General features: G+C 34.3%; 2 protein-coding genes across 4 annotated transcripts; both read left to right on the top strand.

The window, feature by feature from the left end:
* Positions 1 to 1,205: 1,205 nt before the first annotated feature.
* LOC126687133 (uncharacterized) lies at positions 1,206 to 15,573 on the top strand. Of its 3 annotated transcripts, none has more exons than XM_050381536.2 (25): positions 1,206 to 1,511; positions 2,678 to 3,007; positions 5,399 to 5,577; positions 6,142 to 6,378; positions 7,162 to 7,271; positions 7,383 to 7,460; positions 7,545 to 7,651; positions 8,155 to 8,249; positions 8,332 to 8,447; positions 8,575 to 8,678; positions 8,752 to 8,829; positions 8,960 to 9,038; positions 9,177 to 9,345; positions 9,840 to 9,910; positions 10,223 to 10,303; positions 10,391 to 10,467; positions 10,955 to 11,051; positions 11,131 to 11,190; positions 11,666 to 11,720; positions 11,813 to 12,216; positions 12,291 to 13,099; positions 13,204 to 14,047; positions 14,153 to 14,725; positions 14,853 to 14,911; positions 15,131 to 15,573. In XM_050381536.2, exons 2-25 carry the CDS (start codon positions 2,691 to 2,693, stop codon positions 15,339 to 15,341), a joined length of 5,010 nt encoding a protein of 1,669 aa, XP_050237493.1. In that variant the 5' UTR covers positions 1,206 to 1,511; positions 2,678 to 2,690; the 3' UTR covers positions 15,342 to 15,573. The 3 variants fall into 3 exon arrangements, with proteins under 3 accessions (XP_050237493.1, XP_050237492.1, XP_050237494.1); XM_050381535.2 differs by having other exon boundaries at positions 1,206 to 1,499; XM_050381537.2 differs by lacking the exons at positions 1,206 to 1,511; positions 2,678 to 3,007 and having other exon boundaries at positions 5,486 to 5,643.
* A 2,310-nt stretch (positions 15,574 to 17,883) lies between these two features.
* Positions 17,884 to 19,797, top strand: LOC126687857 (uncharacterized). Its single transcript, XM_050382411.1, has 2 exons — positions 17,884 to 19,186; positions 19,292 to 19,797. Exons 1-2 carry the CDS (start codon positions 17,884 to 17,886, stop codon positions 19,795 to 19,797), a joined length of 1,809 nt encoding a protein of 602 aa, XP_050238368.1.
* Positions 19,798 to 22,727: the final 2,930 nt, after the last annotated feature.

Raw genomic sequence — 22,727 nt, forward strand, 5'->3', positions numbered from 1 at the left:
TATTTTGTTTGTCATTTATAAGCCTAGTAAAGGACACTTGACCTTTTCTTTCAACATAGTAATCAAATATGTTTTGGGAGATTTTTTTTTTCAGGGATAGTTTGGGATGTTTTTCTTATGGCTTAATTGCTTTAAAAATTATGATAATTTTTTTTGCAAATTTAACTCGATTTTTTATTTTTTACAATTCCGGACACCAACTTTTGAATTTTTGCAATTTGAAACATTAAGTAATTTTTTATTAAAAAGTTATTGATGTTGGAAAAATATATATTATGGTGGCTACATTAATATATTTTTTTAACGCAAAATTGTTTTGTCTTTTGAATTGCAACAAAATGAAAGTTTATGGTTTAAATTAACAAAATTTGAAGTTATTGTCAAAATTATAAACGTCCAGAAAGATTCAAATATGTCCCTAACATCTTAAAAATTGAACAAACAAGCGTTTTAATTTTGACAACCAGGCCCCCAACGTCTCATTTATAAGTTAAAATAGAGTTTTGATTGTTCACTTTTTAAGATGTTAGGGTATATTTGAACCTTTCTGGGTATATTTGAACCTTTCTGGGTATATTTGAACCTTTCCGGATGTTAGGGGCTCAGTTGATCCTTTAAACAAACCTTAAGGGCATAAATGACTCTTTTCTCTAAAATATACTATATACTAAATTTCATAATTTTAAAATAATTAAGCCTTTTTTTAAAAAAATTATTTGTATCTCCAAAATTTTCTTAGTAATATGGCATGAATTTATATGTACCAGTTTGATAATTTTATATATTTATCCATTTCAGTTAGTTCAAAGTCATTGCATTTGCATGAATTTATTTTGAAAATATTATTTTAACTATTTCAGTATGTTACTTTTTATGTGTATTTTAATAAATATTTAAATAATCCGAAATATATTACCAAATACAAATAAATTACACACTTTGTCATAAAAATAATACTCTGATAGATCAAAAACAATTAAAACAGCAAAAATTAGTGCCTTATTAAATAAATCCATCCATGGCAAAAGAAAAAAAAAATTCCTAATTCCATATCCACCCAAGAAAGACAAATGTAGCCTTGATTTCACAAGAATGTACAGCTATACAAAAGGGACAAAACAAAAATCTCATGGGTATAGTAGTCATTGTAGTACAAAAATGCCCGAATATATTCGTGCATTCACCTTAGTTGCATATATAAATACAACCATTACATCGAAAAATCTCGTAAAATATTTTACGGATTAATAAAAAAAATCCCTCCAATTTCTTCATTAAATTTCATTTCGCGTGTACAGAAAAAACGACTCACAGAAAGAAATCAAGAACAACAGCAAACCAAATTTTAAAATGTAACAGTGCTCTCTCTTCACATCCCTCATCCTCAATCCGCCATTAAAATTTGATTAACTCTGAAGCAATTTCATGAATCCCTCTGCATCACTGCCTTGACTTGACTGCAAGAAGAAGAAGCTCGGCGTTTCTCATCTCCATTCAAGGTAATTTTAATGGTAATACAAGGAGAAGATCTATCTTTGCTTTTAATCAACAATAATAACTCCTTTTATGCTTATTCGGTGAGTTAGGTTGTTTTGATGTATAATTTTAATGTTAGTGTGAACTGCATTATGTTAATTTTGGGATGTAATTTTGTTTTTTTTCTTGGCTAATTGTTACCTGAATTGATGTCTATCTAATTGTAAGTCGCGTCTGTTTATTTACCATTATTGTAACCTAAATATACAAATAAAGTAATTTCAGTTTGAAGATAGATTTTAGAGTTTTTTTATTATGCTAGCTTTTATAGGCTAATATTTACTTATTTACGGATAGAGTACGACGAGAGGAGTATCTTAGTGTGATCTTCGGTTTAAATAGGTTTCTCAATGGATTATTATATCATATCAGATTTGTGTTTGAGATTTTGTACCAATTGTTTTTTGGTTTCTATCAAGCTTGACCTAGGGTTTTTCTGGCAAATAAATGGCATACGCGTAGCTTAGATAGCCATGATCGAGATTATTATTGTGATTTTGAGTATTCCTGTGCTCTTTTTGTTTGTTATGATTCTCGATTTATTGCTAATTTTAACATCTTTAGGTTTTTGGAAGTAATGACATGTTCAGCGTGATGCAATCGTGAAACATTATGCGGACCTTGTTTGATGTAGAATTTGAGTGCATAATTGATGCAAACGAGCAAGAAAATTATGTAACTGCGATTAGAGTTCCTTAGGAATGAAAAGGCATGTTTGCTAGGGTTCTTGTAATGAATTTCAGATGTACATTATAAAAGACATTTGATGGGGCCAGCACATGTTACTGATGGTTCACATCATTATGAGATCTTGTATCACTGAGTATGGCTACTATAATCAATACCTTGGCATCTTGTGCATATGTTTTTGCAATATTTTCTAGTTCATGGATTTGGGGTTTTTGGGTGTCCTTTGGCGGTTGTTTTTCTCTTATATATTTGCTTATTAAGACAGTGAAAATCATCATTCCATTCGATTGATACTGTTATGGTCTTCTTGTAGATGTGCCAAAATTTGAGTTTATTTATTGTATGTAAAATGTGTAATTTCATAGAATACCTGCTATATATTAGCGTTATTTTGTCTTTATATGCAATATTTTGGGTGAAATATTACTGAATACGTGCATTGTCTCTTCAGGTTGTACAAATAAATGGACTTGCGGATTTGTGCCTCTTCTATTAGTAAGGCGCCTTTATGTTCTCCGAAAAACATGGTGGAGAAGGCCTCTACAAGACAAAAGAGGCCTGATTTTGATCTAGACCTTAGGGAAGTTTATTTTCTGATTTTGAGTTTCATATCTTCTGGGCCTTGTCAAAGGACTTATAGTGTGTTTAAGGATGAACTCTTGGAACATGAGCTTCTTCCAAGAAGATATCATGCATGGTTTTCAAGAAAAGGTGAATGTAGTGGAGATGATGATGATGCTGGTGTGTCTCTTCCTTTAAGCTATAATAAATTAACGGAGAGGTAAATATGTTTCATTTTCTTTAAATAAATGGGAGTTTTTAGAATTTCAGTATGTGATATTGTTTCGGTGGTTGACAATCATTAATCTGTCATCTTAGCTGCTTAGTATTATTTACAGAAACTCTAGCCTGGAGCATTTCCATATATGGGAATTGTCTCGATTGATGATATAGTTTTGGAAGTTTAAGCTGTCCTATAGAAAATTTTTTATCCCCAAAATAATTTTACCATCAAATTGATGCTGCAGGAAGCTTAATCCTGTTTACTTCTACCATTTTGAAAGCTTATTAATTAGAGATGCATTTCCCAAAATAAGTAGATCTTGCTTAAGAATGAAGTTCTTTTTTATAGTCCATTCTGAATAAAATGAACATGTGGTACAAAATTAATTAGTACGAGGACTTAAATAAGGCTGGTTTTGATAATGGCGAGTTTGATCTAAGAACATCTTTAATGGTACTTTTTCTTTAAAAAGAGCTTCTTATATATCATAAACAGTATTTTTATCAATGTTAAATACTATATGCAAGGCTCATAGACTCTTTTTATTCTTTATATTGTTTTGTTCTCATAAAGCATTAATGGTTATGATATATTCTCCTTTTCTTTTTCAATTTTTATCCGAGGTCTTTGTATTTCAAAATATGCTAGGATGATCTCATCGCAAAAGTATAATTTTCTTTTGTTTTGATTGGAACTAAGTGGATGCCCGCGCGTTGCGTACTGAGATTGAATAATTTTATAATTTTTTAAATTTAATTTTTTGATATAAGATGTAAATTTAAATTAAATTTATAAATTTAATATAGTTAGATTTATAAATTTTACCAAATTTTTAATTTGCATTTAATTAAATTACTTAACTTTCTAATATTAATTACATTTTATTATTTGTTAATATAATATAGTTAAATGTAGTAATTAAACTTAAAAAAGTCATATTTAATAACCTATAAATATTATTAATACATCATAACTCTTTAATTTTCATAGCCATACAACTTTTAAAAGTATATTAATTAAATTTAAAACTAAATGTTGGAAATACATTTTGTTTCATAACCTATAAATATTAATAATTTATCAGAACTTTTGAAATATTATAACTTATAAACATAAATAAAAACTGTACAAATTGTATCACCATCAAATTTATAAAATTATAGAAGTTTAAAATTTTAATTCTTTAAATTAAATTTTAAAAACTTATATTCTAATCTTAATAACATAAAAAATCTTTTAAATGTCATAATTAAAGTTTTTTATTTATATTATGTTATTTTAAATATATGTAATGTTCAACAAGATGTATTCTTAAATTATTTATTAATTTAATATGATTATAAAATAAAATTTATTGATTAGGTTTTTTTGAAAAATTCATTTCTATAACTTACAATAAATTAAATTATTAAGTTTATTTATATTAATTAAATCTATTAATTTACTAATACAATAAATTCATTGATTAAATTTTATAAAAACTATTCATATATAATACTAACATATATACATTATTACATATTAAAACTTTTAAAATTTATAACCATAACTTTTTAACAATATTATTGATTTATTAAAACTCTATATTAAATTACTTATAAACATTAATTATACATTAGAATCTTCAAATTTGATAGCCATTGTACTTTTAAAATTTTATAACTTTCAACTTTTTATATTTAAAACTAATAAACATTAATATTAATTAATAAAGAAATGGTTAATAAAATAATAAATCAATTTAAAATGAAAAATTTCCCACTTGGAAAATTGTGGTCAATCCACTTGTCAAAATATCCATGATCATCAAAAAATTTAAATTCTATAATCTATAAACACTTGTCAAAATATCCATGATCATCAAAATATTTAAATTCTATAATCTATAAACACTATTAATATATTAAAACTTTTAAAATTTTATAATCAGAATTTTAAAAAAATTTAATTGATCAAATTTCATAAGTTTTTATAGTCCATAACATATAATACTATAATAGTTTATTGATTAAATTTTTAAAAACTATTCATATAAAATAACCTATAAACACTATTAATATATTAAAACTTTTAAATAATCATAATTTTTTAAAATTTATTTATATTAAATTTACTTATAATATTAATTGTACGTATAAAAATTTCAATTCATAACCATTAGGCTTTTGAATTCTACAAGTTTTAACTTTTCATATTTCATTTAAATGAATAATACCACTAGGCAATTTGTGGTCAATCTATTTGTCAAAATATCAATTGATGCTTAATGCTTAATATGGAGCTCTATAGTATGGATATCAATATAGATACTTTGCTTTTTTGTGCCCTGTTTATTTACATATAATTTTATTGTGACCAACTTAGATTTGTCATTTCTATAACTATCAGGTATCCTCATATTGAGAAAGATCATTTGATAAAGCTTTTGAAGCAACTGCTACTGCATGCAGACTGTCCTGTGGATAGCAGAGATACAGCTAATTCTACAAATGCAGCTGATGTTGATGTTCCAAGTGCAGCCGATGTTCCTACTCTGTTGGGATGTGGTTCCTTTTCGCTTTTGGATTGTATGTGATAACATCGGGCTATCCTGTCCTAAACTTGCCAATGCTTACCAACATACTTACTCTGATGTGACCTTTCTACTTTCTTCTACCAAATTTAAACTTTTCTGTCTGCTGTTGTCACTGCTGCTTTTTGCGTAAAAAATTATACTTTGCATTCAAGAGGAAGTAGGTTCGACACATGAGTGAATCCATGTCATGCAATAATTATGAGTCATAGATCTAGGTTACTTGTATCTTGAATTTTTTTAGGTGAAACCAAAACAGAAACATATGATGTCCTTGCATAAAAATGTGTCAAGTCGCCCAATTAGGCTTCTTTTAGAATTGCATATGTTGTGAAATTCCACCCAAAAAAAATATAATTGATATAAGAGCACAGATATTTTTTTAGTTTTTTCAAGTACAAAATACTAACCATGTCAATGCCCAAAGATTTTTTTCTTTTTCTTTTTAGCATGTATTTCTTCTGGTGTACTTTGTATATTATAGGTTCTTTCAGGGTTTTGGATATTCATCTTGTTTTATCCCTTTCATCCCAAAATTTGATTTTCTGTTTGTTTACAGCTGATAGGAGTATGTACAAGCAAGTTAAGTGTCTGCCTGTGCACCTGCGTTGGCCTCATATGCAGGCAGATCAGGTGCATGGTTTAGGTTTAAGGGAAATAGGAGGAGGTTTTGTAAAGCACCATCGTGCTCCTTCCATTCGGTCAACATGCTACACAATTGCTAAGCCATTGACTATGGTGCAAAAGATGCAAACCATTAAAAAGTTGAGGGGACACCGTGATGCTGTCTATTGTGGTATGGTACTATTCTAATGCTTTTAATTTTTAACTTGTGGTCTTTTTGGCCTTTTTGGCTCTTAACTCTGATTCAATGAATATATTATTCGTTTTGGCTGCATGAACACCTTTGTATGGCATGTAGTCTTTTTCTTCTTTCTTATTTGGTCTATGATGTTTTAAGTAAGTTAATCTCCAGATCTTTGAAATAACTTCAGAAATCTTCTTTTAGATCGACTATTATCATTGATTTTATTTACCAAACTACTTCAGGAAACAATAGTATTAATTTCTTAAATTACAAATAATTTGTAAAGATCTAAGGATGTGTTTTCTTTGTCAATTTTTTTTTCCACATCATGCCTATCATTTTCATTTCTTTTCCATTCTTGTGTTAGATTCCATCTTAAAACCAATTGGTATCAAGTGGAGAGGCTCAACTAATATATAAACACATTTACATTCATACACACACAACAGAAGTGGGATAATCCCACTTCAACACTCCCCGTAGCGCGACCGAGCAGTGCAACGGATCCCCCTCACGCATTGCGTGTGCCGGGCCAAATATAGATTTTAGATTGTGTGAATGGACAAGGCTCTGATACCATGTTACATTCCAATTTAAAACCAATTGGTATCAAGTGGAGAGCCCCTTTTAATATATAAACACAGGTCCATTCACACACACAACATATGTGGGCTAATCCCACTTTTACATATGTTAAGTTCAATGTAGTATTTCTCTAAACAGCTTTCATAAAAAAAATGTTTTCCAACATTGCTGTCTATTTCTGTGCAGCTATATTTGACCGGTCTGGGAGATACGTAATTACTGGTTCAGATGATCGTCTTGTCAAGATTTGGTCTATGGAAACTGCATTTTGCTTGGCAAGCTGCCGAGGGCATGAAGTGAGTTTAGATTGCATTTGCACAATATGGCGTCTCTATCCCTTCATTGTAGCCTTATGAAATCTTTGCCCTCTCTATTTTGCTTTAATCTTCTCATTTTATTTTCTCAAGGGTGACATCACTGACTTGGCTGTAACTTCAAATAACACTTTAGTGGCATCTGCTTCTAATGATTTCAGCATCCGAGTTGTAAGAGTGCTGCTCTTCACTTTTAAGTGTGCTCTGCTGCATATTATTGGATAACTATTAAGTATTTTTTCTGGTCTGCTGCAGTGGCGCTTGCCAGATGGGGTGCCGATTTCAGTCTTGAGGGGTCACACTAGTGCTGTTACTGCCATTGCATTTAGTCCCAGGCCCAATGCTGCATATCAGCTTCTATCGTGAGTGCTGATTTTTGGGACTTTGTTTGGAATTCTTCTATAAAATTACTCAGTTTGTTCTGGTTTGGTTATTTTTCTGATTTGGAAGGTTTCCTTTAACTTAAGCCTTATTCCAGACGAGAATTTGTGATAGAAATTTGTTTTGGCTCCTATGATTTTTTTTCCTGGACGTCGTTAGTGTAACACTATCTGTACTAACAATCATACAAACGGATTTGGCATTTAATGTGGCTATGCCACATTGATAACTTAATGTCAGGTGGAAGTAGCTTCAATATTGCATGTCCTTTGTTTTGAAATTGTTTGGTAGGAAAAGTTTACTGGCTAAACGGTTAGCATCTTGGTTATGGTGTGCGTCATGAAATGATGTGGCAATATTTGTACATGTATCATCGTGACAAGTTTGATTTCATCTTTTATGTAAAATATATGCAATTGTTTTCCTAGATTATGCATTTTCCTTGTTTTTGGGATTTGTTACTCAGTCAGATATAGTTATGTAGGTCATCGGACGATGGAACTTGTCGAATCTGGGATGCGAGATACTCCCAATGCAATCCACAAATTTTTGTGCCAAGACCTTCAGATGGTTTTTCTGGTTAGAGGATTGTCCACAGCTTATTTTTTTAGACCTGATTTTACTGCTGAGGAACGCTTTATGAATTGAGAATTTTCTGCAGGTAAGAACAATGGGCCGTCCTCAAGCAATGGTACACAAAGCAATCAGATATTGTGTTGTGCTTACAATGCCAATGGCACTGTCTTTGTCACTGGTAGTTCTGACACTTATGCAAGGGTGTGTGGAACATTTTAACTCTCTGAAATTACTTGTGGCTCATTTTTTATTGCTTATTTATAGGATTTGTGTTGATATTACTCAAAATTTTAGTTTCACATCTTTAATAAGAATTAAAAACTTGCAGGTTTGGAGTGCCAGCAAATCTGGCCCAGATGATTCCAATCAAACAATTCATGAGATTGAGGTGTTATCTGGTCATCAGAATGATGTCAACTATGTTCAGTTCAGGTTAGTCATTCCTTGCAAGTACATAATTTTTCCTTGCATAGTCTGACATGAATGATGTTGCTTCCATCTATAGTGGCTGTGCTGTTGCTTCAAGATCTTCATTCTCCGACATTTTGAAGGAGGAGAATGTTCCCAAATTTAAAAATTCCTGGTTTGTCTTTATATTCTCTTTTCACTATAGATACAATCTTTCAGTGTATTTATACTAAAGTTCTTTTGTCCGGGCGTAGAGACAATTCTACTTTTTGATGAGTGTACAATCCACATATAATTATTCTCAGGTTCTGTCATGACAACATAGTTACATGCTCTCGTGATGGAAGTGCAATTATATGGGTTCCTAAGTCACGTAGATCCCATGTGAGAATCCTTTAAACAAATTTTTTTGTTGTGTTTTCAAATTTTTGGTTTTGGGAGTCATATTTTCTCTCCTATTTCCGATTTCTTGTGCGCTGCAGAAATTTTAAATGTTCTGATTTCAGTTGTTTCTTATCTTAGGGTAAGTCTTTACGTTGGGAAAAGTCATTTCACCTGAAAGTTCCACCTCCCCCATTGCCTCCGCAACCTCCCCGGGGAGGTCCCCGTCAGAGAATTCTCCCAACTCCTCGCGGTGTTAATATGATTGTGTGGAGCTTGGATAATCGCTTTGTGCTGGCAGCTATAATGGGTAAGATCATTATCTATAACATTTTAATTTTCTTGTATGGCTTTGCCTTTTCCAATTATTTTAAAATCTCTCTTTTAAATGCCGCACATTTTGTGCTTTTTTCTACGGGAAATCTTTCCCATCTTTACTACTTCCGAAAAAGCTGTTGGAGACTTGGAGTAACTTTTGACATGCATCTTAATGGGAGGCCATCAAAGTGCTTTGAGGTTCAAATTTAAAAGGGAAGGAAATATAATGTTTTTCATTCCAAGAACTGATGTTTACATATCAGAGGATGCAGAAGGTTATGATAGGGAGAAGCACATGCAAGGAAATAATGTTTGTGTTGTTGCAAATTTGGATCCCAGTCTTGTTAATGGAGAGAGATTGGTGATCCGCATTTTATAAAAATATTTCTGTAGATAGTTAATCTCTTTTAAGTTAACACTGGACATGTTCAAGATTTGCTGCTTAAATTTTTTATTTTCGTGTTGAAATCTGTTTAATTTATGCAGATTGCAGAATATGTGTTTGGAACGCCTCAAATAGTGCTTTAGTTCATTCTTTGACTGGTCACACAGCATCTGTAAGTGGCTTATTCATGTTCTGATTCCTATGGATGGCAGATGTTAAGTTTTATGTTTATGTCTGTCTTCCTTATTGAGCCTATTCCGGATCACTACAGAATCTTATCATGATCTAATCTAACTTCATGTTTTCTTTATAGCAACTTTGGCTTAGCTTGAACTTCTCTTAAACTTGTTATTTACTATTTGGTGCATAGCTTTACTGATCTGAAAATTTTATTTTATCTCTTATGTATGGCATCAGAACTTTTTCTTATAGTATTTTATAATTTTCCCCAAAGGTTGACTTTTTCATATTGACTTTCTGGCAGTCTTATGTTTTAGATGTCCATCCTTTCAATCCTCGGATAGCTATGAGTGCTGGGTATGATGGAAGGACAATAGTCTGGGATGTATGTTTCCGACTCCATAAGTTTTAAATGAGCTACTGAGCTGCTACTGCTTGTTGCTTATGTTGCTCTTTAATATGTTAATTATAGATATGGGAAGGAATTCCTATTCACATATATGAAATTGGATTTGGACGTCTCAAGTTGGTTGATGGGAAGTTTTCTCCGTAAGTGTACACTAAAATATTCTATGATTGTTATTTTGTATTCTGCTTTTATAAGATGCTGATACCCTAGATGAATAATTTTCATGTGTTGCTTGCAGTTTTTGTCAACAAATTAATAACTGCATACTGCCTGCGCCTGCATTTCTTTCCATTAATACTAAAAGTTTACGGACCATTTTGTGCCTCTTGAAGTTCTAATGCATAGGGTTTAGAATGAGGCTTGGCACGAGTTCATGTTTGAGATATGAGATAGTTATGAATTCCCTTATTTCTCATGTTTCATGTGAGCAATAAGGTGTATATAGGGTAGTTTGACACTCTTGAGCAGTTCAATCTGCATGATGTTATTTTTCATGGGATCTTGAATTTGTTACTGACATCTCATAACATTTTCAAATTGTTTTTCTCACTTTCTGTTCTGCTCAGAGTTTCTCGGAAGTATTTTTTTTTTCTTCTTTCTTGTATTTCATTATTTTCTCTCATCTAGGGATGGGTTGTCAATAGTACTTTCAGATGATGCTGGCCAGATACACTTCATAAACACAGGCCAGGCTGACTGCCAAAAGGATGCCAAATATGATCAGGTAGGGATATTCCTCTTATTTATTAAGGTAGGCTTTTAGCGGCTCTGTGATTGTTGTTTGTGATTATATTTCTCTGCAGTTCTTCCTAGGGGATTATCGGCCTCTTATCAGGGATTCTTCTGGAAATGTGCTTGATCAGGTCAGCTCACATTGATTATTACTTCCTTCCTGATCATTTTTTCGTTTATGTCATGGCTTGCTGGGTTACTTCACCAAAAAATATAGGAAGCAATTGGTTTCTGATTGTGATGATACATATGAATATCAATGCATTAGTCATCTGAAAACTTAAAGGAAAATTACCTCATATTGTAGTGGTAAGAAATGGATTGATGGTTAGCATTTTGATCTATTGACCTCTATGCTGAGGTGACCAGCTAAGTTTTCTGCAATAAAGAGTATACTAGCCAATATATCTTCTTTTCTAGTCAGTATGTAAAAATCAACTGGCACCTACCGTACAAGCACTCAGTTTCCTACTTATTTGGATTTTTAAATATTCAGAAATTGACTGATCTTGATAACCTATAACTATATTAGCAAATAACATTCTTGACAATGAAGTTTCCTGTTGCAACCCATTAGTTGTTAACCTGAGATTATTTATGATGCAGGAGACACAGCTCCCTCCATATCGAAGAAACATTCAAGATCTTCTCTGTGATTCCAGTATGTTTACAACTTCTTTAGATATTTCAGATTATTTGAGATGCTATAGTGGACAGTACCCCTGACAAAATGGTATAATGGGATTTTTTTAGGTATGCTTCCATACCCAGAACCTTATCAAACTATGTTCCAGAAGCGTCGACTTGGTGAACTAGGTGTGGACTGGCATCCTCCATCCATGAAATTTGCTGTTGGTCTAGATTTCAGTCTAGGCTTTGATTATCAATTGCTTCCTTTGGAGGACTTGGATAGATTGATTGAGCCTCTCCCAGAGTTTATAGATGCTATTTATTGGGAACCAGAAAATGAAGTCATAAGTGATGACAATGACTCAGAGTATAATGTCACAGAGGATTGCGCCAGTGAAGGTGAGCGAGGTAGTTTATGTTATAGCTCTGCCAGCGATCCAGATTGTAGTATGGAGGACATTGACATTGAAAGAAGTCAGCAAGGGGGCTTTCCCCGATCAAGAAGAAGAAAACAAAAAGCTAAACTGGTACTTCACCTATACTAATCATTTTTTGTTGGCGAAATAAATGCCTTAGTGTATCTGATATTATTCTTTTTCAGATTGAATTCTCTGGGAGGCGTGTTAGGAAGAGGAATTTGACTGAGCGCGATGACTCAGTATATGGGAGCAATGGAGCTAAGAAATTTAAAAGTGCCCGAAAAGTCTCTAAGAGGAAGTCTTCAAAGGCAATTTCATCTAGACCTCAGCGTGTTGCTGCACGCAATGCTCTAACTATGTTCCCCAAAATGACTGAAACATCTACAGATGGAGATGATGAAGACAACTCGGAGGAAGCTGCATCCAGCAGCGAATCAGGACTGCTAGATTCAGACATTGAAAGCGACATGAAAAACATGCCAGTTGAATATGCGAAAGAAGAAAAGCTTGCAGTACTTGAGGTTGAAGACATAGCTAAACCTCCCAAACTTGTTGAATCTCAGTCAAATTCTGGAAGTAAGAAAAAATTAATCGTCAAGCTTTCATTCCGTTCTAAGAAGCCTGTGTCTCCAAAAGATAGCGTAGTCAAGATTGAGAGACAGGGTGATCAAGAGATTCCATCTCCAGGACCTTTACCAGAATCTAATATTGATTTAAGATATAAAGATCCGGGGTCATCTTCCTCAGATGCTATTGATGTGAAGCCGTCTCAAAATTGTAATAGAGTTCATATTACAGGTGTAACACACCATGAAAAGGTTGAACATGACATAAAGGGATCCGCAGTGGACAGTGGAAGTAAAATTAGACTGGGAGAGGTCACGAACCAAACATTCCAGCATTCCAGATTAGAAATGCTGCCAGGTGTTCAATCTGCTACTTTCAATGCCAATTCTGATGCATGTATGGAGAGCTGGATTGACGCTAACGGGTATGCTAGACCTGAAATGTTATCTACATATCTACTCATTTATCTACTTGTATATATTTTTAAATACATATTATCTATATAAGTGGATGCATGTTATGGTGCAGGGATGAGGACCAGTTTCAATTAGATCAAGATGGTGCAAAATCTGAAGAGCCTGTGTTTTCTGGTGTAATACAGAGACCTTTGACAATTGCATCATCATCATCATCATCATTAGGTGATCTTCAATCAAAATCTGGTGCTTCTGCTGTCACTTGTACTAGAACTCCTGACGAGGGAGCCAAAGATTTGTCTGTATCTGATAAATGCAGAGGTTTTGATTCACTTGCTGAAAATGAATTTGCTGGCACAAGCAATGGTCAGGGATTGAAAGAGAACCCTCCTCGAAAGATAACAAAATTAAAGATCAAAACTTCCTCCAAACTGAAATCTCTGAGAGAAGTGAATGATAGTACACATCAGGATGCAGTTGGTCTAATGTCAGAAAATCCATCTTACCTTCCCGTGCAAAAACAGCTTTTGGGATTATGGAAAAAGGATGAAGGTTCCAGTAAATTAACAAAAGGAATTCCGCACATGGACGGGGCTAATTTAGAAGATTTGGATTATGTTTTGCAAAAAAATCCTTCAGATGCAATACTTAGAACAAAATCAGTGAAATTGAAGGCAACTACAAGGGAACCACATGATATAAGGATGAAAGAATATGCAGGAACATCAAAGAACGATGATATTCAGCCCCATCCTGAAGAAAAGATTTTAAATTCTAGAATGACTGAAAGGTCAAGATCTGCTAGAAACATGCAAGATGATGATGACCCCACATGTCCGATGTCAAGGAAATTGACCGACTCTGTAAGGAAATTGTCATGGCTAACTCTTTCAAAGCTTGAGGGTGGATATCGTTATATTCCTCAGCTAGGTGATGAAGTTGTATATTTTAGACAGGTGCTTAATAGTCTGTATCTTGATTCATGGTTTTTGTTACTTTTGAATTCTAAGCTTAGAAATTACTTCATTTATGTATTAGTAACCGCGCCTTTTGGTTTTCAGGGACATCAACAGTATATTCAATCAGCAACTAGCTCACAAAAATGCGTTCCTTGGAGTTCAAATAAGGGTTATGTTAGTGCTGTGGAAATTTGCAGTGTTGAAAGCCTCGAATATGACACCGGTCCTGGCGGGGATAGCTGCTGCAATATCAGACTCAGATTTGTCAGTCCTTCATCTGGTGTATTTGGTCAAGAGTTTGATTTGACCCTCCCTGAACTATTAGATTTTCCTGATTTTATTATTGAGAAAGCATGGTATGATGCTACTATCGGTAGAAACTGGATGTGTGGGGATAATTGCCAAGTGTGGTGGAGATATGACAACGGGGAAGGCGGTAGGTGGTGGGAGTGTACAATCATTTCTTCCAAGGCAAAGTCGGAGGAGTTTCCTGATAGTCCTTGGGAGAGATACAATGTAAAGTACAATAATGATTTTAGTGAACAACATTGGCACTGTCCCTGGGAACTGCATGATCCTGAAATGCCATGGGAGCACCCCATTATTGATTTTGAGATTCGAGAAAAGCTGCTGTCTTCTTTTGAAAAATTAGAGCTGTCAGGAAGCAGAAAAAAGGTATATTATAGCATCCTCCTTTTTTTATCTGCTAAAACTTTTACTTCGTAAAATCTTTAGCTCATTTATTATCATGAATGTGCAACAGTTTGGAAGGTCTTGATTGATTGTTCTTTATATAAAACAGGACTCTTATGGAATCCGAGCATTGAATGAAAATTCTCAAAAGCTGGAGTTTTTCAACAGGTATATATGTTCCGTGATTTCCTCTTCTGTTGTTTCTCTCTGTTTTTGATACAGTACGAGAATTATGAAATTAGAAGTTCAAATCTTATTTTTAGAATTAAGGATTTTCAACTGATTCTCATTCGGTTCTCTCCATTCATGATGCAAATTCCCAACTTTTAGGTTTTCTAACAATTTAAGAATAAACTTATTACGTTCAACTGTCTGGGATTTTCGCAGGTATCCAGTTCCGCTGTGTCCTGAAATTATCCGGTCAAGGGTAGAAAACAACTATTACCGGACGGTAGAAGCAGTGAAGCATGACGTTAACGTGATGATGAATAATGCTCGATCTTATTTTGCTAGAAATAGAGAAGTATTACACAAGATGAAGAAGCTATCAGATTGGTATTGTAAGAAGCTTTCAAAAATATTAGGCACTGAACCATAACCTTATTTTATCTTTTGTGATGTTTAATAGTTTTAAACCTTTTTTATACCCAAAAAAGAAAAGCAAAATGAATCCGACCACATAGGTATAAATTTAGAATAGAATTATTTTTTCTTTTTAGAGTTTTTTTTTAAAGGTAGTTGATTTTGTTTAAACAATGACCATAAAAAGGTCGTCAGATGCTAAAGTGGTCTAATTACTAAATGAATTATGAACTTCCCTTTTATTTTAACTATAGAGTCGATTGTAGTAATTGTTTTGTACTGGAATTTAATGTTAGATGAAAGAAGCATCAATTATCATAATATTTAAATGTAGAAGGGAATTTTTTTTAGACTTAATTACTTAAAAACCACCCATCTTGAACTTGTTTTTCGTTTATATTCTGACCTAAAAAAATTCATTTATACCCTGATGTGTGTGTTTATGTTTCACCTCTACCCCAAATTTCAAAAAAAAAAGATTATTTATTGAAAATAACTAAATATAAGGATTATTTTATACTTTTTTCTATTAAAAAAATACTTTATTTTTAAAAATATTCAAAAATAAGGATTATTTAAAACTTTTTTCTAAATAAAAAGAGGTTAATTTAGTGCCCCGGGGTAGAGGTGAAATATAAACACATACGTCAGGGTATAAATGAATTTTTTTCTAAATCAGGTTATAAACGAAAAAAAAGTTCAAGGTGGGTGGTTTTTAAATAATTAAGCCTTTTTTTTATTAACATTGTTGGCAAAAAATGTATGGATCGATCAATATAATAATACCGACTCTTCTGTCAATTTTGCTAAAACTATACATTTTGGCCAAATACATCGATCTGAATAATATTATATATTTTTTTTTGTCAAAAGGTAGTAATATTGATAGATTAACAGATTACATCCTACCGTTAAAGTACATCGTAGATCAAAATAATAAAAATAAAAAAAACAACTAAAACAAAAATAGCTGAAACCCTATATTGATCTATAAAAAGAAACGAAATAAAAATAAAAATTTAAAGAGACAAATTTAACAGGTGACTAAAATCAGGATAAATTCCAATGTAAAGAATTTCCTGGCACCAATCATATCCCATAACTTCTATTAACCACTAGTTCCGCTGCTAAGATACTTCGAACGATGAAAAAAAAGCCTTGAATCTTTAAGAGCGTGAAGTTTGAACAAACGCTAAAGAGTATTGAACAAATCAAGGATCCACACAAACCACAAACAAAACACACAAAAACACACCAAAACTCCAAAGAAGAGAGTAATTTATTCAAACAAACAACAAAACGTTGAAAGAAACAAGTTAAGAGGCGATGATATCCGGCTAAAATCCGTAAATTGCCGTCCCCTGCGCTCGAAATCGAAGAAAGTCAGACTTTCTCTCTCTAGAATATGTTTTCGCTCTCTAGAAAAGTTGGCACCGCTTCACGGCTTCTCGATTATATTAGAATTGAGATTTTCTCAAGTTCATTTTAAATTTGAGTGGGTCATGTTTACGATTTACACCGTTCAATACAAAATAAACGGTGTAGATTAATATTGTTGGACCAAGTCCCATTTGAACCCTAATTTTGAGTTTGACAATCAATTTAAAGAGCCTAATCATGTTTATTAGTGTGTAGGAACATATAGAAACCATCCCGGGTCGAATCGGAGCTTTCTAGCGAGAATCGAAAATTCCATATTCCGACTAGTTCCAGTAGCATATTGCGCCCGAGATCCCTTTTCCATCACGGGCGTGATACATGAATCTCGGGCGTGATACATAACATCACGGGCGCGATACACCATTCATCAAACAGCTTTGGTTTTCCAAATGTATCGCGGGCGCTACACGTACATCGCGGGCGCGATGAATATGAACGTTGAAGGTCCAACGGCTATATCAGAGCCCTCCATCAGTTGCTTGACAAGTGGCCTTCAACCATTGGTTGAATTCCTGACGTTTGAATATCGCGGGCGCGACATAGGAATCACGGGCGCGACAAGGTCCTTTTCAGCACAAACTTGAGTTTTCTTCTAGAAGATTCAAGGGTTTGTTGTTGGGGTTATAAATACCCCTTGTCTACCTCATTTATGAGGTTAGACACTCCAGCAACAAAACATATACTCAAGCATTCAATTTATTCTCTCTACATTTATTGTGCATCAATTAATTGATTGCTTACCTCCTTTGTTGATTGATTAATCATTGTGATTCAATTATTAGTGTTGTAGGTTTTTGTTTATCCTTAGAAAAACATTTTGTGAGTTTGAGATTATCTCTTGGAAATCTCTTTTGTAAAGTTTGTGTTTAGCTTTAAAGCACAATCCATTAGTGAATTCTAAAATCTCAATCCTTGATTGAGTAGTGGAGTAGGATTGGTTTGTAATCCGAACCACTCTAAATTACTTGTGTCAATTTCTCTTCTCTTAAACTCCTACTAAATTTTAATTAATCACTAAACCTTATTCACCCCCCTCTAAGGTAGCTATTTAGGGATTTCAATTGGTATCGGAGCTAAGTTACTCATCTCATTGCTTAATTGCGAGTTCTTCGATTCAAATGGCTACCGAAAACTTTACTCACACTCTTCGTCCCTTCTTTGATGGAACGGATTATCCAAATTGGAAATTTCGTATGGAAAACTATCTCGATATGGATGGTGTGAACTTATGGCATATGGTTCTTGATGGTTATGTGGCTCCTACTCAAGAGTTGAATGGTGCTATTATACCTTGGCCAAGAAAAGATTGGACCAAGGATCAAGTTCTAGCTAATGCTCTCAACTGGAAGGCTATTTGTGTGATCATTTCATCTTTGTGTAGAGAAGAGCAAGGAAGGGTTCAACATTGCACAACGGCTCATGATATGTGGAAGATTCTTGAGAACTACCATGAAGGAACGGTTCAAGTAAAGAACAAGAAGGTTGAGCTTCTCATTGGAGAATATGAAGGGTTCAAGAACAAGCCAAATGAGACCGTCACCGAGACTACCAATAGACTTTTTGGCATTACCACCAATCTCAAGAAGCTTGGTAAGCACTATACTCTTGGTGAAATCAATGTCAAAATTCTTCGTTCATTGCCTCTCCTTGATTGGCAACCGAAGATAACCGCCATTGAGGAATCACATGACATAAGGAATTTGAGAACCGATGAGCTTATCGGAAACCTACTTCTTCATGAGATGACCTACATGAAGGAAATTCAAGAGTTGAAGAAGTCTCAAGAAGAGAAAACTAAGGGAATTGCTTTGAAGGCTAAAGCAATTGAAAGTAAGGTTGAAGAGGAGCTTAATGCAAGTGATGAAGAAGATGATGAAGAGATGGTGCTATTGTCTAAGAAAGTAAGGGAATGGAGAACAGGGAAGAAGTCTCAAGTTCAAAAATATGAGCAAAAGGGTGAGTCCTCAAACTTCAAGAGATCATCCAACTCCAAACAAGAGACTCCTACTCCTAGAAGAGATGTCACTTGTCATGGGTGTGGCAAACCGGGTCATATTAGACCGGAATGTCGACAAGGGCAAAGGAAACCCTTTCAAAAGGATAAGAAAGGATTCATCACCACTTGGGATGATGAAAGTGATTATCAATCCGATGAAGATTGCCAAGAAGAGGCAAGAGCAAATCTTTGCTTCATGGCTCTAGTTGATGAGTCCCCATCCGAGGTAAGTACTCTACCTTTTATTTCTTGGGATGGTGTAGGGATAGAACCTCATGATAGCTCTAGTGATATTGTTATTGTGAAAAATAACCCTAGTGCCTCTTGTGTTGTAAATGTTGAGAATGTGTTGGTTGATGATTCTTTGGTGTATGAGATTGATGATGAATGTCATGACATGATAAATGAACTAACTAACAAATGTAGTGACTATCATGCCAAAATAAAACTTTTCAAAAGGGAAGCCTCTATGGCTAAACTTGAGATGCTCAATTTGAAGAAAGAAATTCAAGACTTAAAGTCTTCTTTAGAATCTATCCCTAAGCAAGATGTCAATATTTTGCTAAAGGAAAATGAAACACTAAAGAGTGAAATTCTTTCTCTAAATAGCTCTATCTCAAGATTTCACAAAGGGAAGGAATCTTTGGACAATCTTCTTGATTCCCAAAGAAACCCAACCATAAAATTTGGACTTGGCTATAGTCACAACCCCTCTTCCTCAAGTGTGACTACTTTTGTGAAGGCTTCTTCACCTCAAACTTCTTCTATAGAAGTTCCTCCTTCTTTGGTCAAACCAAAAGAGGTGAATAAGAGGTATGCTCAAGCTCCCAAGACTAAGTCATTTGTGGCTTCTAAGTCTAAGAGCAAAGTGGGTACAAGACCCCCTAGACATACCCATGCCTCTCAATATAGTCACAAATGGGAGAAGAGAAGTATGAAAAAGAATCATGTTCATTCATATCCCTATGCTCATTCTCACAACAATGCTCATGCATATAGATCACTCTTGTGCACATTGCTATGCTCACTCATATGAGGCTCCTAGAGCCAAGACCTATCCATCTTATGCTCACATATCCCCTAGACTTCAATGTGTTTATTGCATGAGATATGGTCATAAGAATGTTGATTGTTATGTTAGAAAGGTCCAATTGAGGTTAATTCCCTTGGAATATTCTAGTGCTAACTTCCAAGGACCCAATGTGATTTGGGTACCTAAAGGTTGAGCTTTTTTATTCTAGGTGCCAAAAGAAACCGTGTTGAATAAAACCAAATGGTACGTCGATAGCGGCTCTTCTAGGCACATGACGGGCCACATCTCCAACTTCACCCAATTGGAACATAAAAAGTTGGGAAATGTCACTTTCGGTGATGATGCCAAAGTTCAAGTTGTGGGGATAGGCAAGATAGGTAACTCTTCTTCTCCTTCTATAGAAAATGTGTGGCTTGTTAATGGTCTAAAACATAATCTTTTAAGTGTAAGTCAATTGTGTGATAAGGGCTATAATGTCAACTTCGATTCCAAGGCTTGCTATGTTATCCAACCAATGGACAACGCGGTTATCTTCAAAGGAAATCGAAGACAAAACACTTACATAATTGACTTGGATACGCTTGAAAACCGAGATGGCAAGTGTTTACTATCACTTAGCGACGAATCTTGGTTGTGGCACCGTAGACTTGGTCATGCTAGCTTAGACCTCTTAAATGAGGTTAGCAAGGATGAAATTGTTAAAGGGTTGCCTAAGCTAAATTTTTCAAAAGACAAAGTGTGTGGACCTTGTCAAATGGAAAAACAACACAAGTCTTCTTTTAAAGCTAAAAATGTTGTTTCTACCTCTAGACCATTACAATTGATTCACATGGACTTGTGTGGACCTATGAGAGTTGCTAGTTTGCGTGGCATGCATTATGCATTTGTGTTAGTTGATGACTACTCTAGATTCACTTGGGTTATATTCTTGGCTCATAAGAATGAAGCTTTTGACGGTTTTAAAAGTTTTGCAAAGCGAGTTCAAAAAGAAAAAGATTTATCTATTTCAAGTATTCGAAGTGATCATGGAACCGAATTTCAAAATGAATCTTTCAAATCTTTTTGTGAAGAAAATGGCATTTTTCATAATTTTTCTTCTCCTAGAACGCCTCAACAAAATGGGGTTGTTGAAAGGAAAAACCGAACCTTGGTTGAAATGGCTCGATCTATGCTCAATGAGTATGACTTACCTCATTACTTGTGGGCCGAAGCTATGAACACCGCTTGTTATGTTTCAAATCGCATTTTTAAAAGACCAATTTTAAACAAAACTTCTTATGAGCTTTGGGTAGGAAGAAAACCCAAGATATCCTACTTTAGAGTATTTGGATGCAAATGCTTCATATTAAATACCAAGGATAACCTTGGAAAATTTGATTCCAAAACGGATGAAGGTGTCTTTTTGGGTTATGCCTCTAATAGCAAGTCTTTTAGAGTCTTCAACAAGCGCACCTTAGTTGTTGAGGAATCTATGCATGTGGTATTTGATGAGTCCTCCAAGGATTTTCCGGAAAAGGACTCGTTTGTTCATGACTTTTTAGGTACTTTTGAGGATCTCTCTTTGGTTGAAAATCAAGGAGCTACTACAAGTCAAGTGGAGGAAACTCAAACACCTCTAGAGGAGTCCAAGGTGGAATCCGAATCTCCTCCTCCGGCTCAACTCATTCATGATCTACCTAAAGATTGGGCTTTTAACAAAAGTCATCCTCAAGAGTTGATTATCGGTGAAACTTCAAGGGGAGTAAGCACTCGCTCTCAATTCCGTACTTTTGCAAATGTTGCATTCCTATCTCAATTCGAGCCCACTAAAGTTAGTGAAGCCCTAGTTGATGAACATTGGGTGATTGCTATGCAAGATGAACTCAATGAATTCACAAGGAATAAAGTTTGGGAGTTAGTCCCTCCTCCTAATGGTCATACCATTATTGGAACAAAATGGGTCTATCGGAATAAGTTGGATGAAAGCGGAGCAATAACTCGAAACAAGGCCCGATTGGTTGCCCAAGGCTATAACCAAGAGGAAGGCATTGATTATGAGGAGACATTTGCTCCGGTTGCTAGATTAGAAGCAATTCGTATGTTGTTAGCCTATGCATCATGCATGAATTTCAAACTTTTTCAAATGGATGTCAAAAGTGCTTTTTTAAATGGTTTTATAGAAGAGGAAGTTTATGTTAAACAACCTCCCGGTTTTGAAGATTTTCGGCATCCACAATATGTTTTCAAACTCAACAAGGCTTTGTATGGTTTAAAACAAGCTCATAGAGCTTGGTATGATAGGTTGAGTAATTTTTTGCTTTCAAATGGTTTTTCCAAAGGAAAAGTTGATACAACTCTTTTCACAAAAACTCATAAGCATGATATTCTTTTTGTCCAAATCTATGTTGATGATATCATATTCGGTGCTACTAATGAGTCTCTTTGTGGAGATTTTTCTATGTGTATGACTAGGGAATTTGAGATGAGTCTCATGGGGGAACTCAAGTTCTTCCTTGGACTACAAATCAAACAAAATGCGGATGGCATTTTCATAAATCAATCCAAGTACACCAAGGAAATGCTCAAGAAATTTGGCATGGAAACTTCCTCAAGTAGCAAGACACCTATGAGTACCACCACAAAATTGGACAAGGATGAATCGGGTAAATGCATTGATATTACAATGTATAGAGGTATGATCGGTTCACTTCTTTATCTTACCGCTAGTAGACCCGATATTATGTTTAGTGTGTGCCTATGTGCTCGTTTTCAAGCTTGTCCTAAGGAATCCCACTTGCATGCCGTTAAGCGTATTTTCAAGTATTTGCATGGCACTTTAAACCTAGGAATTTGGTACCCTAGAAATGTAGACCCTAGGTTGCTTGGCTACTCCGATGCCGACTATGCGGGTTGTCTTTTAGACCGTAAAAGTACCTCCGGGACTTGCCAATTTT

The sequence above is a fragment of the Mercurialis annua genome, linkage group LG6 (assembly GCF_937616625.2).
Source record: "Mercurialis annua linkage group LG6, ddMerAnnu1.2, whole genome shotgun sequence".
Lineage (NCBI taxonomy): Eukaryota > Viridiplantae > Streptophyta > Magnoliopsida > Malpighiales > Euphorbiaceae > Mercurialis > Mercurialis annua.

What these genes read in the sequence shown, in the direction of transcription:
- LOC126687133 (XM_050381536.2), top strand. Translation starts at nt 2,691, where the DNA reads ATGGACTTGCGGATTTGTGCCTCTTCTATTAGTAAGGCGCCTTTATGT. An exon ending in CAAGCTGCCGAGGGCATGAA is followed by an intron (nt 7,272 to 7,382) that starts GTGAGTTTAGAT and finishes TATTTTCTCAAG; the next exon opens with GGTGACATCACTGACTTGGC. An exon ending in TGACTGGTCACACAGCATCT is followed by an intron (nt 9,911 to 10,222) that starts GTAAGTGGCTTA and finishes ACTTTCTGGCAG; the next exon opens with TCTTATGTTTTAGATGTCCA.
- LOC126687857 (XM_050382411.1), top strand. Translation starts at nt 17,884, where the DNA reads ATGGCTACCGAAAACTTTACTCACACTCTTCGTCCCTTCTTTGATGGA. An exon ending in TGAACTAACTAACAAATGTA is followed by an intron (nt 19,187 to 19,291) that starts GTGACTATCATG and finishes AGTCTTCTTTAG; the next exon opens with AATCTATCCCTAAGCAAGAT.